The 15,407-nt window shown below is 38.3% G+C and overlaps 1 protein-coding gene across 7 annotated transcripts in view; it reads left to right on the top strand.

Annotated features, from left to right (window-relative positions):
• The window catches only part of CSGALNACT2 (chondroitin sulfate N-acetylgalactosaminyltransferase 2), a 46,347-nt gene extending 35,309 nt beyond the window's left edge, over positions 1-11,038 (top strand). For 2 of the 7 annotated variants that reach the window (XM_040485812.1, XM_040485810.1), the window contains 4 exons: positions 3,700-3,781; positions 7,553-7,622; positions 7,770-7,830; positions 8,985-11,038. In XM_040485812.1, the coding sequence (XP_040341746.1) occupies positions 3,700-3,781; positions 7,553-7,622; positions 7,770-7,830; positions 8,985-9,277 (506 nt within the window). In that variant the 3' untranslated portion in view covers positions 9,278-11,038. Of the gene's footprint in view, positions 1-3,699; positions 3,782-7,552; positions 7,623-7,769; positions 7,837-8,984 lie in introns of those variants that run through there. The other 5 variants (XM_040485816.1, XM_040485814.1, XM_040485813.1 and 2 more) reach the window with 4 other exon arrangements.
• Positions 11,039-15,407: the final 4,369 nt, after the last annotated feature.

Here is a 15,407-nt window from a genome sequence, read left to right as displayed (position 1 = left end):
TAAAAGAAGTTAAGTTATAAAGGAAGTCATAATATTTGTAAAATCAGAATTGTCATGGAGTAGAAATGTCAAAGTGAGTGTTTTGTTTTAATACTTTTGTTTTGACTAAGGAGATAAGAATATTAGAGCCTGGTTTTGCCACAGAAATTATGCCTCTATAAATTTATTTATTCATTTAACCAATGTTTATTGAGAGCCTACCATGTGCCACATGTTGTTCTAGGTGCTACAGATATGGCAGTGATCAAAATCAACAAAAATTCCTGCTGTCTAGGAGCTTTACATTCTAGAAGGGGAAGAAGCCCCTCTCCTGCAAAAAAAAAAAAAAAAAAAAAAAAAAAGAAGGAAAATGCATACCTCACGTATTAGCTCCAACTTAAGCTGAGTCCTCAGTTGCTGCCTTGTTCTGTTTCCAGCCAGTTCTCCTATTCCACACAGCAGCTTTTTCAGACTCTCCTCACTCCCCTCAAGATTTGCCTCCTCTATAGAGAAGCAGTAATTCCCATGTGGCTTACAGATCACTCGCATTCATTATATCCAGAACCCAGCTCTGCATTGTTCTGCTCTGGGCTGGCCCTTCCCCTAGTGCCCCCACTCTTGGGGGATGGTACTACCATTGTTCAGGACAGCAGCCTGCTGTCACTCTTGGTTGATCCTTCCCTCTCACCCTTACTCCTGCCCATTTAGTCACTTGCTAACTTGTCAGTTTTTGTACTCAATCTTTTTTACCTCCATGCAATTTTTTCTTTCTGAACGTACCATGATAGTCTAAAACTAGGCTTCCCATTCCTAGATTATAACTGGTGCCTCTTTAACCAGCCTCCCTTCTTGTTCCCTTTTATATCTCTTCTCTACACTGTAACCAGAGTGATCTTTCAAAAATGTCATCTGATCCCGTTACTCCTTCTGCCCTGACTCTTCAGGGAAATTTCCATTGCCATTAGGAAAAAGCCAAAACGTGACCAGGTACCCCATTCTTTCTGATGAGGCCTGTGGATCCCTTAAACCAGAGGTCAGCAGTCTACAACCTGCTGCCCAAAACAGCCTGCTGCCTAATTTTCTCTGGCCCAGGGGTGAAGAGTGGTTGGAAAATGTTTTTGAAATAATACTTCATGGCAGATGAAAATGATATGAAATACAAATTTCAGTGGCCATAAATAAAGTTTACTGGAACAGAGCATGCTCATTTGGTTACTTATTGTCAATGACAGCTTTCACACTACAGTGGCAAAGTTGAATAGTTGTGACAGACCTCTGTGTTCTGCGGAGCCCAAATATTTACTGCCCATTGTGTTGCAGACATTTGCTGAGCCCTGGCCTAGATTTGTGGTCACTTCTACTTCTGTCTCTAATGTGGTCCCACCATCCTTCACCCACAGTGCTCTCTCCCATCTCTGGATCTTTGCACAACCTGTTCTTTTGTCTGCAACTTTCACTTGGCTAACTCCTGCTTCTCTCTCAGATCCCAGCTCCAACTTCATTTCTTCTAGAAAGCTGTTTCAGAACCCTGCACGCTGGATGAGATCTTTCTTTTCTGTCATCCTCCTCGTGTCCGTATCCTTACATCTCTCCTTACCCAACTCAGACTCCATAGTCAGTCGTTATCCATAGCCTTCTTGTTATACTCACCTCCTTCATCCCTCCTCCCAATGTTTTCTCTTAAAACCCCAGCCTGGTTAAGGGCAACTCTGAGCAGTGAATGTGGAGGGCAAGAAACACAGCCCCACTATAGGGCCATTGCTTTAAATATATGACCATAGGCCTCAGGGTTCCATGGCTGCCCTAACGTTCTGCTCCTGACCATAGTCTACCTGCTGTCTGTCCTCCAAGCCAGCCACACTGTCCTTCTCGTGCCTCCCAGCACTCCTCATCACTCCTCCCTCTCCAAATATCTTGCTTCATTTTTCACTTAGAGGAGTGGTCAGACATTCTTCTTTACTCTGTCATGAAATCTCTCAGCCTCTCCCCATTCCCAGTGGACAAATTCCCCGTGACCCCTCATAAGCCTAGCCTGTCCTTTTCTGTTGAACCAGAGCTTATCCCTCATGCCTAAACAAGGACTCCCATCCCCGCCATCCTTCACTGTCTCCTATCCTAACATTTGCCTCTTATGGATCATTACCATATACATACAAAAATCCTGTAATACCAATTATCTTTTTAAAATGTTAATAGCCCGTTCTTGTCTGCAGGGCCTCATTCTTCTGCTCTTGCCCTTGTTTTCTCTACTCTTGCCTTAGTCATTCACTTACTGCCTCCGAGCCATTGTACATGTTACCCTCTTTACCTGGAATGATCTCCTTTAGATATTTGCACAGCTCACTTCAGTATTTCATTACAGTCTCTGCTCAAACATGATCTCCTCAGAGAAGCCCCTTATGGCAAAATAGGCTTTCTCTCTCTCATGTTCTCCCATTGTCCTACTGCATTTTTCTTCCTAGCATGTGTTACCACCTGAGATACAGATTTATTTGCTATCTTTCCATTAAAACAGAGACTCTGTGATGGCAGAGTCTATTCATACTGCTCTATTCATACTGCTGTGTCCCAGCTCCTAGTACTGTGTCTAATGGATTCAAATACTTGTTGAATACATGAATAAAATAAAGAAGGTTTATCGAGGTTCAACGTTTACTTGATTCTGGGGGCTCTATATCATCAAAGCCCTGCTTTTCTTTTTCTTTCTCTGCTTGGACTTTAGTGGTGACAGCTTCATTTTAAAACTGGTCTCCCATGTGATAGAGAAGGAGTGCAGCAGTTCCAAGCTTCATGTCCACCCCTACTTGAGGCGTTGTCAAACTTACTCTGTAAAGAGCCATGTAGAAAATATCTTGGGCTTTCCGGACCATAAGTTAAATTCCTATTGCAACTGCTCAGCTATGCCACTTTACCGTGAAAATATGCATAGACAGTTTGTAAACAAATGAGTGTGGCTATATTCCGATGAAATTATTTTCAGAAACAGGCAGCAGGCCAGATTTAGCCTGGAGGCTGTAGTTTGCTGACTCCTGCCCTATACCATTCAAAAAAAGCAAGCATCTTTTCTAGTAGCTCTCTTGGAGGAACGAAGGGGCTTTGTCTTCCAGGGTTCCCAACAACCCTCTTCTTTTGCCATGTTGTCCTGAATTTTGTCTGATTCCTGTTAGTGAACCAATTCCTCCAATTAGTGGGGTGACAGTGTGCCACTGGTAAAGAGTAGTCATGGCCCAGTCTGAAGCTGCAGGTGGAAGGAGCTTCCCTGAAGCTCATGGGCTACATGAGGCCAGAGAATTACCAGAGCAAAAGTGTGTAAAGTCAGGAAAGGGGCAAGGAACAAATGCTGAGTAGGCACCAAATAAGATCTGTGTAGAAGTAATTATATTGTATTACAGTATGTGTTTGTGCAACTGTTACCCTCCCAGAATAGAATGTAAGCTCCTTTGAGCTCAGACACCATACTGTTTACTAGTAACTTCAGCTTTGCACCTTGTAAGGGCTTGAATTCGGGTAAATTAAATATGGCAAGAATCCTTTGCTCATGTAGAGTACTGTTTTTTTGTTGGTTTTGTAAGGATTTAATAATATAAATGCATGTGATCCATTTTCAGTCACATAAGCGATAGGAAAAATTATTATTTGGAAAGTATCTTAATTTTTTTCATTGTTGATTGAAACCTAGGTCTGGAGGGATTAAATTGAATTTCTTTTTTTTAACCAAAGGTTCACAAAAAGGATTCTGGCTTTTGGCGAGATTTTGGCTTTGGAATGACTTGTCAGTATCGATCAGATTTCCTGACCATTGGTAAGTGTATCTTACATTTAAGAATAGGATTATACATGTTTACCGTAGGGCCTTATGGCATTTTCTAAAGGTCTGAGAGTCAAGTGTTTTCCTGTTAAATTATGAATGTCTGAAATTGGCTAAAAAGAGGAGTCTGGAGATGTGAAAGGCAAAGTTTATAATAATGTCTCTGAGTGGCAAAAATGAGATCATAAAGATGAAGGTGTAACAGAATATTTACTTGTTTCTTGAAAATCAAACACTGGTTTTTAAAAACATCGGTTTGTCTTGTTACCAATATTTGCAGTTGTTTTGAATGCTCTTACAAAAGATCTCTACATAACTTTGGTGTTGTGCTCATGGATTATTACATCTGGAAGTAATATTAGAGTATCTAGTCCAGGGGCTTTGGCATTTTTTTATTTAGAGATGAAACCCCTCTTTAATTATCTGTTAACTCTTATGAAAATCCTAGTATTCAAAAAACAAATGAAAAGACAACTGGTCTTTCTAGCTCTGATTGAAGTTAGAGTGGGGGACTTATAGTCACTGGCTTAATCATGCATTCCTTGAAGCCAGAGATGACCCTGAAGAATCTGGTCTAAGCCCCCTGCCCCCACTCTGGCTTCAGCCTTACCCAGCAAAAAATAGATTGTCAGAGTACAGTTTAAGAAAGCAGGCTGAGGGGCGCCTGGGTGGCACAGTCGGTTAAGCGTCCGACTTCAGCCAGGTCACGATCTCGCGGTCCGTGAGTTCGAGCCCCGCGTCAGGCTCTGGGCTGATGGCTCAGAGCCTGGAGCCTGTTTCCGATTCTGTGTCTCCCTCTCTCTCTGCCCCTCCCCCGTTCATACTCTGTCTCTCTCTGTCCCAAAAATAAATAAACGTTGAAAAAAAAAATTTTTTTTTAAAAGAAAGCAGGCTGAAGGGGCACTTGGGTGGCTCAGTCAGTGAATTGTCTGACTCTTGATATCAGCTCAGGTCATGATCTTGCTTCGTGAGTTTGAGCCCTACATCATCAGGCTCCGTGCTGACAGTACAGAGCCTGCTTGGGTTTCTGTCTCTCCCCCTCCTGTGCACGCTCGCTTTCCCTCCCTTCCTCCCTCCCTCCTCTCTCTCTCTCTCTCACAGAATAAAAAATAAAATAAAGCAGGCTGAAACTTGATTCCATGTCACCTAATCAGTCAGTGGCTACATTTCCACAGCATATAAAAATATATTTTATATATTTATGCGTGTATGTATATACATATATATACATACATACATATATATACATTTCTTTTTTTATATTTTATAATAGAATATATTTTATGTACTTTTTAGGTCTGCCTTACATTCATTTTTATAATCATGCATTTGTTTTGGAAATTCCTCCACCTTGTCTCTTTATTATTGTAACATTTGAATCATGGAAAATCAGCAAATAGCAATGAAAAGACTATTAAACTAATGCCCTTTTCCCTTACTTCTGGCTTAGTAAAACAGCGAGTATACATCATTGCCTTCTAACCTGTGTTACTTCTCACTGCTCCTTTCTCATTATTTTCTCTTCATATTCCTGTTTGATCTGTGTTGGTGCAGTTAACGGTGTCCCACATTTCTCTGGGATTGTTCATTTTTCATTATTCTTTTTTTCTCTGTTCTTTGGATTACATAATCGCAGTTGATCTGTCTTCAAGTTTGTTGATTCTTTGTTAGATCAGATCTTCTGTTGAGCTGCTCTAATGAGTTTTTTATTTAAATTGTACTTTTTTAACTCCAGAATTTCCATTTGGCACTCTCGGTCTCTCTCTCTATATATACATATCTATATATATGTTATATGTATGTATGACTTCCCCATCAAATTAATATTCCCCATTTGATGAGACATTGTTATCTTACCTTCTCTTTAAGTATGATTTCTTTAATTCTTTGAACATATTTATAATGGTTGTTTTGGAATTTTTGTAAAAACCAACATCTAAGCCCTCTCAGTTTCTGTTGCCTACTTTTTTTCTGGTATACAGGTCACACTTTTCTGTTTATTAACATGCCTCCTAATTTCTTTCTTGCAAACTGAACATTTTAGTTAATCTATTGTGGCAAGTCTGGATATTGAATTCCCCCCTGCCTCCAGGGCTTGTTTTTGTTCTGTTTTCTGCTTGTTTATTTATTGACTTGGCTTTACTATGTTAATGAATTTTAACTCCCCACCCTCCCTCCACCCCCCAGCAATATGAAGCCTCTCCTGTCACTCCTTAGGGCATGTGCACAGTCACCCTGGGATGACGTGAATTTAGTAGAGCTCTCTTTTACTTTTTCTGTGCCTCTGTTGGTAACTCCCATCTGTTAGACTCCACTAATTGCTCACTGGTTTGCACTCTTGTTTTTGACAGGGCTCTGGGGCATAAATTGCTCCACAGTCTGACCCAGTTAAATTGAACCCTTTTGCAAGGTAGTTTTTGAGGCAAATATTTGAGTTTTGTTCAGACCTCAAAAGGGCTCTTCTTAGCTGTCTCTTTCCCTGTTTCTCTCCAGTAAACTAACTGGCTTACGTTTTAGCTTATTGCTCTAATGGAGCTATCAGCTTCCTCTGAATTGCTTACCACCAAAATCTCCATTATTTTCAAGAGCCCTGTTAGGCTTGAACTTCTGCACACTGCTTCAAATAAAGTCAGTTTCTTTGGGTCGAGCTTTGAAGCAGTTTGTTCTCATGTACTGCCTCCTCCCCTGGGGAAAAAAATCTCTGAGCATCTCCTCCAGAGCGGGGGGGGGGTGAAGACAGTGGCACCCTTCTCTCAGAGTGGCATCCCTACCTTATGGGGTAGGGGAAGAGCAGTCCCACTCCCTTCTGGAATGGAGTGTCTACCTTATAACTATAAGCTGGATGAGAAAGGGAGTCCCAATCCTCTCAGCGCTTGTTTGGAATTTGGCCTCTTTCATTGTGGAGCTTCTATTCCTTTCTCCCTTTCCTCGCCTTCTGATATTCCCATTATACATACGTTATACTTTTGTGGTTGTCCCACAGTTCTTAGAAATTCTGTTCTGATCTGTTTTTTCCCCCAGTCTTCTTTGGGTTTGCCTTTTCAGTTTTGGAAGTTTCTATTGATGTGTCCTCAAGTTCAGAGATTCTTTCCTCAGCCAGTACAAAGGCATTCTTCCTTTGTTACATTGTTTATCTTTAGCATTTCTTTTCTATTCTTTCTTAGAAGCTCTCAGTCGGTACATTACCCATCTGTTCTTGCTTTTCCCAATAGAGTCCTTAGCATATCAATTAGTTGTTTTAAATTCCCAGGCTGATAATTTCAGTACCCCTGCCATATCTGAGTCTGGTTCTGATACTCGCTCTATGTCTTCAATCGTTTTTTGTCTTTTAGTATGCCTCATTTTCTCTTCATAGCTGAACATAATGTATTGGGCAAGGCCTTTAGTAATCGGTGGTGAAGTGTAGGAAAAGAGGAAGCATTCTATATACCTGTGATTAGGCCTCAGTCCTTGAAGTGAGATTATATGTCTTCACAAGTGTTTCTCAGACACTGCCCCAACCTAAGGTGGAACAGGATGGATAGAGTGGGCTAGAGTTGGGTATGTCCTTCCCGCAGGTAGATTCGACTCAGGTAAAATAGTTTCTCCTAATGGCAGGTTTTGTTAAGAAGAATAAAGCGTTCTCTCTGGCTTGTTTCACTGCCCTGCTGAAAGCACTAGGGGATTTTGCTCCAGTCGTCACAGTTTTGCTAGAGCTCCTAAAGGAGTATAGGGACCTTCCTATGACTGGGCCGCCTGAAATTTTCAACTCTCCGTCATTTACAGTTCAGATTTCCACCCCACTCTGCCCACCGCCACCTTGCCCCAGTACTGGTTCCCCTGGAGATTTCTATTGGTAGGTTTCTGCTCTGATACTTGTGATTCTGTTTTACCTGCCTGTCTCTCCAATTTGGAGGTAGCCATTTGCTCTGTGACCTTATTTCTCTGAGGGATCTGAGAAGAGTTGTACATTTTTCAGTTTGTTTTTTTTACTTTTTGGTAGGATGAAATGACTTCTAAGCTCTGTTTGTGCTGGACCAGAAACTGGAAGTCTCCCATTTATGTTAAGTATCTACACCATCTCTAATATTTGAACAACTGATATCCACAAGGAAGAAAAACCAAGACGTATTATACATAGTGTTTATTAGTAAGGCTGTGACTATTTAAAGTAATACTTTTCAGAGAGCTCAGGATTATTGTCATCCTTCAAGGGTGAAATTAAGTGGCATATAATTATGTGACAGAAGACATAATTTGGAAACCTAGCTCCTAAAGAATTAGTTTGTTCTCAGTTTTTAAAAATATTTTCTAGTTTTTCAGAAAACTCCAAATGGTTTATGTTCTCCATGCTTCTTTAGAAAGTTCATTGTTCAGCTTAAGCCAGTTTGAAAATAGTCTCAACTTTTTCTCCTGTTTCATGTGTTTACCCATTCCAGTTATCCATTTGCCCCATCACTGCATCAGAATTGTTCTAGTAGGTAAGATTATAAATAACATGTATGTTTCCAGGTCTACTTGGGTCTTTTTAAGTTCTTAACTGAGCGGCACACACATGACCATTTCTTCTTCACGACACTTTCTTCGTTTGACTACTCTGATAGCTTGATCTCCAGAATTTTCTCCATCCTCTGGTGCCATTTGTCAGACTCTTTTGCTGACTTATCTTTCTCTGCATGTTTAACCTGCACATGTTGGCATTACTTACTTAGGATTTAGACCCAAGCCCTGTTTTCTTTCTAAACTCCTTCAGTAATTTCATCCATTCCTATGGCTTTAAATCATCTGTGTGCCCATTCTCAAATGTATATGTTCAGCTTAGACATTTCTTCTCTTTTCTCCTCTTGAAAATTTTCTGTGACCCAGAAAAACTTACGTCTCAAAGGATAATTATGTTAATTATAATAAAGGTGGTGAGATTATGGGTGATTTATATTTCCTTCTCCTTTGATTTTCTCCAGATTTTCTATATAACTTTGACGTTTACAAAGCATTCTCAAATATTTAATCTCATTTTGATACTCTGGACAACAGACCCTGCGCTCCTAGATGTCTGCTCCTAACTGACTTCCAAACCAGGATGTCAGTCTTCTCCATGAGGTGTCTTTAGGCTATACCATGCCATGTCATTTGAAGCAGAACATCTTGATCCTTATCAGGTCTGACTGTGCTCTAGCTGTCAGAACAGTTATGTACAGTGTCCATTTTAATCCTGCAGGTGGATTCGACATGGAAGTAAAAGGTTGGGGTGGAGAAGATGTTCATCTTTATCGAAAATACTTACATGGTGACCTGATTGTGATTCGGACTCCGGTTCCTGGTCTTTTCCACCTCTGGCATGAGAAACGCTGTGCTGATGAATTGACCCCCGAGCAGTACCGTATGTGCATCCAGTCCAAAGCCATGAACGAGGCTTCTCACTCGCACCTGGGAATGCTGGTCTTCAGGGAGGAGATAGAGACCCATCTTCACAAACAGGCATACAGGACAAATAGTGAAGCTGTTGGTTAATGTCATCATTGGCACACTAGTCTGAACCACAAACCAGCACTATTTTTTTAGCCTTAATTCCAATTCCAGATGCAGTGCCTCTTTCAGAGAAGACATGCTTATTTTTTGTGTTCTTTCTGGCATTACTTTACTTTAAGCAGTTTAACTTGATATGGGAAGAAAAAGCAAGTGTTTCAGTGCAAAGCCTGTTTTGTGAGAATACCATACTTTGGAATCACTGACAAATTGAAATCTGGTGTTTGCCCCAAAAGTAGTTTTGAGGTCGTTTCTACCCTGCACCCATGTTCTGATGTGCCCGGGTTGCATCTGGGTTGAGGGATGGAATGTGTTGTGCTCAGGGTGGGTCAGGAGCATCCAGTCCTGCACAGAGGACAGAGTGTTATGGAGGGATTGTGTGGACAAGGGTTCTTCACCTGCTGACCACTGAGTCAACCTGCTTTTATATTAAGACCTTTAGTCAGTTGCTTGAAGAAACCTTTTCACTGAAGCAGAGGATGACTAAATGACACATCTGAAATTCAGAATCAATCAAAAGAAATCAGAAATAAAAACGCTTAATGTTGCTTAGCTCCCTGAATGTCTGGTATTAAACAAATGAGTAATAGTGAAAATACTTAGGTTAGAATCTATGACTCATGATTAAAACTATAATGTGTTATCGTGTTCTGGATTAGTAGTCAGAGTTGCTATGGATTGTTTTAAGTAAACAAACATGGAAATGTCTTTACTAGAACATTTACTTATGTTGGAGAGCAGGTGATATCTGGGAACATCCGTTTACATGAGCCAGGTGCTACCGGGGCCTTCTTATAGTGGTTCAGAATAGATGAACATAGCATGCTTTTGTGTGTTTTTTGCTTTGCATTGTCTCATTTAGCTTGAATCCGTATATATTTATTATCCTTTTTTTCCCTAATATGTTAATATATGCTACATCTGTATTTGTAATGTTATGCTACTTTGAGTTGAGAGAGAGTTTCTTGAAGAAAAACAATTTAATGAGGTATACCATAGATTACACTGATTTGCAAAAAGAGGTGGAGGGGAAAGTAATCTGAATGGAAATCTGAATTACAGAATATTTTAGAGAAATGTATTGTTTGCAGATAGAATATTGTTTTACTTGAGGTATAAATTATGTTAATGAGACAAGATGCATAAGAAGTTATATTCAGATAGGACTGTACTATGTTATTTATCACACATGGACCTTTTACCATACGGTCAATTGCTAGATCCAGAAATTGGAGATAAGGTGAAAGGCATGCATAGATTTTGATTTGGCTTTTAAAAGGGACCTATATTGTATCCTTCCTATTTGTATATAAACCCCTGAAAATTCACAGAAGAAAAGTCATTACTTTTTACTCAGTAAATCGTATCATCTGAAATATAAATTCCAAATTTCTTGGTGCTACATGAATTCATTTTACAGTAACTCAAGTTTTAAGTTGGGTAGCATTTAGGCTTTTTTTTTAAGATGTGTAAAATGTTCTCTACAGAATTATTAGGCCATTGTCTCCTTTATATACAGTTATTTATTACGAAGACCAGTGAATTTTGGTATTTAAACTGAGAGAACCTAATTATTTGCGAAGGTAAGTTGCATCTTGTTTTTTGACAGAATCAAGTGATTTTACCTTTTCTCCTTTTTTAAAAAAAACTAGCCTTTAATTTAAAAATGGAAGCTAAGCAATGGAAACATACTGTGGCTTTGACATTAAATGGTACCAATAAAGTATTTTATTATCAAAATTTAAATGAAAATGTGATAATTTTTTTCTGTTGCAAAATACCATAAATACAGAAAAGAATATAACATGTAATTGTGTAATTTAAAGAGTAATAAAGCAAACAGCTACCCAGAGTGAGATAAAGAACATTGTCAGTGAAAGGCCTCTGTGTGCCCCTTCTTAATCACAAACCCTCACCCCCCATAATAGTAGCCATTCTGATTTCTGTGATAATTTTTCACTTGTTTTTCTTAGTTTTCCCGACTATATATGTGTCAGTGTACAAGAATTTCTTTAGTAATAATGTTGGGTCATCAGTTGTGTGTACATTCTGTTTCCTTTCCAAAGTGGACTATCTTCAGCACTGTGAGACAGTTCATTTTGCATCCTTGGCAATAATTTTGTTAGGTTTATTAATTCTTTTTAAAAATTTTTTTTCAACGTTTTTTTTTATTTTTGGGACAGAGAGAGACAGAGCATGAACGGGGGAGGGGCAGAGAGAGGGAGACACAGAATCGGAAACAGGCTCCAGGCTCCGAGCCATCAGCCCAGAGCCTGACGCAGGGCTCGAACTCATGGACCGCGAGATCGTGACCTGGCTGAAGCCGGACGCTTAACCGACTGTGCCACCCAGGCGCCCCAGGTTTATTAATTCTTGCTAATCTAGTAGGCCTTAGGCATGAATTATAATTACAATTTGCATTTCAGTCTTTTTGCCCATTTCTATCAGTTCATAGGAGTTCATCACATAACCAGTTCTTATTGGTTAACTATCTCCTCCCAGGATGTGGCTTGTTTTTTCCCATTCTTGATGGTACTTTTTCATTAATAAAAATTAACTTTAATGTGACTATTTTTTCCCTTTATGGATTCTACTTTTTATTATTGATTTATAACCTTATATTAAGGAAAGAGGGCTTAAAGCTATTGTTCTATATTGTCTTCTGAATACCTCATATATAGCTTTGCTTTTCCTAGTTAGGTCTTTAACCTAACTGGAAGAGCTTTTTATATGTGCCATGAAGCAAAGATTGTATTACACTTTTTCCAGCATCACCTTACAATATAGTCCATATTTTACCCACTGATCTGCAGAACCACTCCCATCCATCAGATCTCCATACATGGAGAGGTCTGGTTCTAGGCTCTCTCTGTTCAATTAGGCTTTCTGTCCATCACCATACCCTTACATCATGGCCTAAATTACTATAACTTTATAAGAAATCAGTATTTCTAAGAGCTAGTCACTTGCCCACTCTTAACAATTGTCGTGGCTATTTGTGGCCCTGGTATTTTCATATAAATTTTAGAATAAGCTAGTTAAGTTTCACAAAACTTTCATGAATTTGATTGGGATTTCATTGAATCTCTAAGATCACCTTGGGGACATTTCACATCTTTATGATACGGAGTCTTCCAGTCCTTGAACACGACATATCTATTTAGGTCTTTATTGTCTTTCAATTAAATTTTATACTTTTTCACACAGTGGGTTTACATGTATTATTTTATAGATTTTTCCTAGATACTTTGCATTTTTTATGCCATTGTAACTATCTTTTTTCTTTTTTTATTGTCTATTGCTGGTGCTTAGAAACCCAATTGATTCTTGTGTTCAGCAACCTTGCCAAAAACACTTAATTCTAGTGATGTGTTTCTGGCTTCTTTCGTATTTTTCTGTTATGCAATCATATCTCTATGAGTAGTAAAAGTTTTGTTTCTTTTCAGTTTTTATGTCTTTATTTTCCGTGTCTTACTGTGCTTGTTGGGATTTGTTGTGCAGTGTTGACTGGAGGTGATAATAGTGGACTTCCTGACCATGTTTCTGATTTCAAGGGGAACACTCTCAGTGTTTCATCAGTAAGTATGGTATTTGCTGAAGGTGTTTTTATAAATACCCTTTATCAAGTTAACAAAGTTACTTTATACTACTGCATCTGTTGAGATGATCGTATGGTTTTTTTTCCATCTTTGAGATGTTAAGTTAATCAGTTTTCTGAAGTACCCTTGCATTCCTAGGGTAAACTCCAATGTTTCATGATATATTATTCTTATTATGCATTGCTGGATTTAGTTTATCGTGTGTGCGTGCGCACACACCCACTTCATTTGCATATCTGTGTATGTATTTGTGTGTGTATGGGTGTTTATGTGTATATATATTTGAGGTGTTTTTCATCTGTGTTCATGAGTTTTTATTAAGGTTATGCTAACCTATAAAGTAAGTGATAGGTCTTCCTCCTTCTGTTTCTAAAAAAGTTTTCTAAGACTGGAATTATTTCCTCTTTGAATATTTGACAGAACTACCTGAAAGCCACATGACCATGAAGTTTTCTTTTTGGGAAGATTTCTGATCACTGGTTCAATTTATTTAATGATTATAGATCTATTCAGATTTTCTCTTTCTTTTAAAGTCAGTTTTGATTGTGTTATTTTAGATAAGGTGCAGTCTTCTAGGAATTTATAGTGATAAATTTGAAAATTTAGATGAAATATACAAAGTTGTTTATAATATCCTCTTATATCTGTAATATGTACAGGATCTATAGTGATAACCCTTCTTTCATTCCAGATATTATTTGTGCCTTTTGTTTTTCCTTGATTAAGCTTGCCAGAGGCTGACCAATTTTTTCAGTCCTTTCAAATAACTCACTCTTGCCAGCCACGTGTGAGGAATCCAGTTGTGTCACATTGTCCCAACATAGTATTTTCAATGTTTTCAATTTAGACCCTTTAATCTCTATTGAGTATGTACAGTTCTCTCATTTTGGTTTTATTAGTTTATTACTAGGGAAATGATATCTTTTCATGTGCTTATTGGCCACTTGAAGATCTTCTTTTCTGAAATGCCTAGTAAAATTTTTTTACCTGTTTTTAAATTGCCTTTTTTTTTTTTTTTTTTTTTTTTAATTGATTGGTAGGAGTTACTTCTGTATTCTGGATCAAGTCTTTTGTCAGGTTTATGTATTGCAAATACCTTCCCCGAGGCAGGGGACTGTTTTCATTCTCTTAATGCTATCTGTTAGTAAATAAAAGCTGTTAATTTTAATGTCCATTTTATCATTTTTCTTTCTTTTATAGCCAGTGATTTTGGTATCCAATTTAAGAAACCTTTGCCTGCTCGAAAGCAAAGAAGAAATTTTCCTGTTTTCTTTTAGATGCTTTATTAAGATTGCTTATAACTTCCCTTCTCATCTTTGTTGCGCCATTCATACTTAGATCTGTGATGCATCTAGAAATAATTTATGTATATAGTGTGGAAGTCAAGAGTCAATCTTTAGAATTTCAGTGAAGGTCTGCTGATAGCAAACTCCATTTTGGTTCATAAATATCTTTATCTCATTTAAAAAATATTTTTTGAAGAGTATAGAATTCTAGGTTGGGAATTTTTTTTTAACACATTGATGTTACTCTGCTGTCTTCTGGCTTCAGTTATTTCCCTCATAAGTAAGTTATCAGCTTAAGGTTGATACTCCTTTGAAAGTAATCAACTTTTTTTTTCCTGGCTGCCTTCAGGATCTCCTCTTTATCTCTGTTCTGTATCACTATGATATGTGTGTTTGTGGGGTTTTGGGGTTTTTTTGTTTGTTTTTGTTTTTTTTCTGATCCTGCTTGAGATTCTTTTGGCCCCTTGGATTATTATTGTCTTTTATCAGTTCTGAAAGATATTCAGCTATTATATTTCATTGTCTTTACCTCATTCTTTCAAAAGCTCCAATAACATGTTAGACGTATTGTTGTATTCTCCGTGCCCTTTATGTCTCTTGCTTCATATTTTCCAATCCTACACTCTCGTAATTTCTTCAGAATTATGACCAAATTTGGAGAAGAGCCTCTATTCGTTAAGAAATGAAAATGAATTTTTTAAATCCCACGTTTTCTTATATACTTGACAACACTGTTTCCTCAACATTGTTGCTTAAGATCCATACATAAGAGTTTGGGGTATGTTAAGATAGATATTTAGGGGAGAGGGGTTGGTAGCCCTTCACCTTCCTCACATTATCATGACTTCCTTTCTGGGAATAAAAACAGAAATTGTGTTGGTATGATCTAAGGTCACTAGCCTGTATGTGGGTAATAGGTTTTTCATTTAGAAAGTAGTTCAGAATCCCCAATTTGTGGGATTTTTCCTCATATATGTATATACTGATTAAATTTAACACAAGTGACTTTTCAGTAGTGTTAGAATATATTAACCAGAACATCAGTTGTCCCTTTGAGAAGGTCACTTATAATTCTTGTGTCACTTTTCCCAGGAGATTCTGCTCTGTGGGAGAAGTGGGGTTCAGTTTCATCAGGGGTGCCACTGCAAGTACCCAGCTAACACTGACTGCTTCTAATGAACCAGGCACTGCACTTTCTGCCGTGTAACATTACAACAACCCCATGAGACA

Source organism: Herpailurus yagouaroundi, unplaced genomic scaffold (genome assembly GCF_014898765.1).
Source record: "Herpailurus yagouaroundi ecotype Mexico unplaced genomic scaffold, PumYag 163, whole genome shotgun sequence".
NCBI classification, from domain to species: domain Eukaryota; kingdom Metazoa; phylum Chordata; class Mammalia; order Carnivora; family Felidae; genus Herpailurus; species Herpailurus yagouaroundi.
Note: the sequence above shows the minus strand (reverse complement) of the source record. Positions and strands in the feature narration are given on the sequence as shown.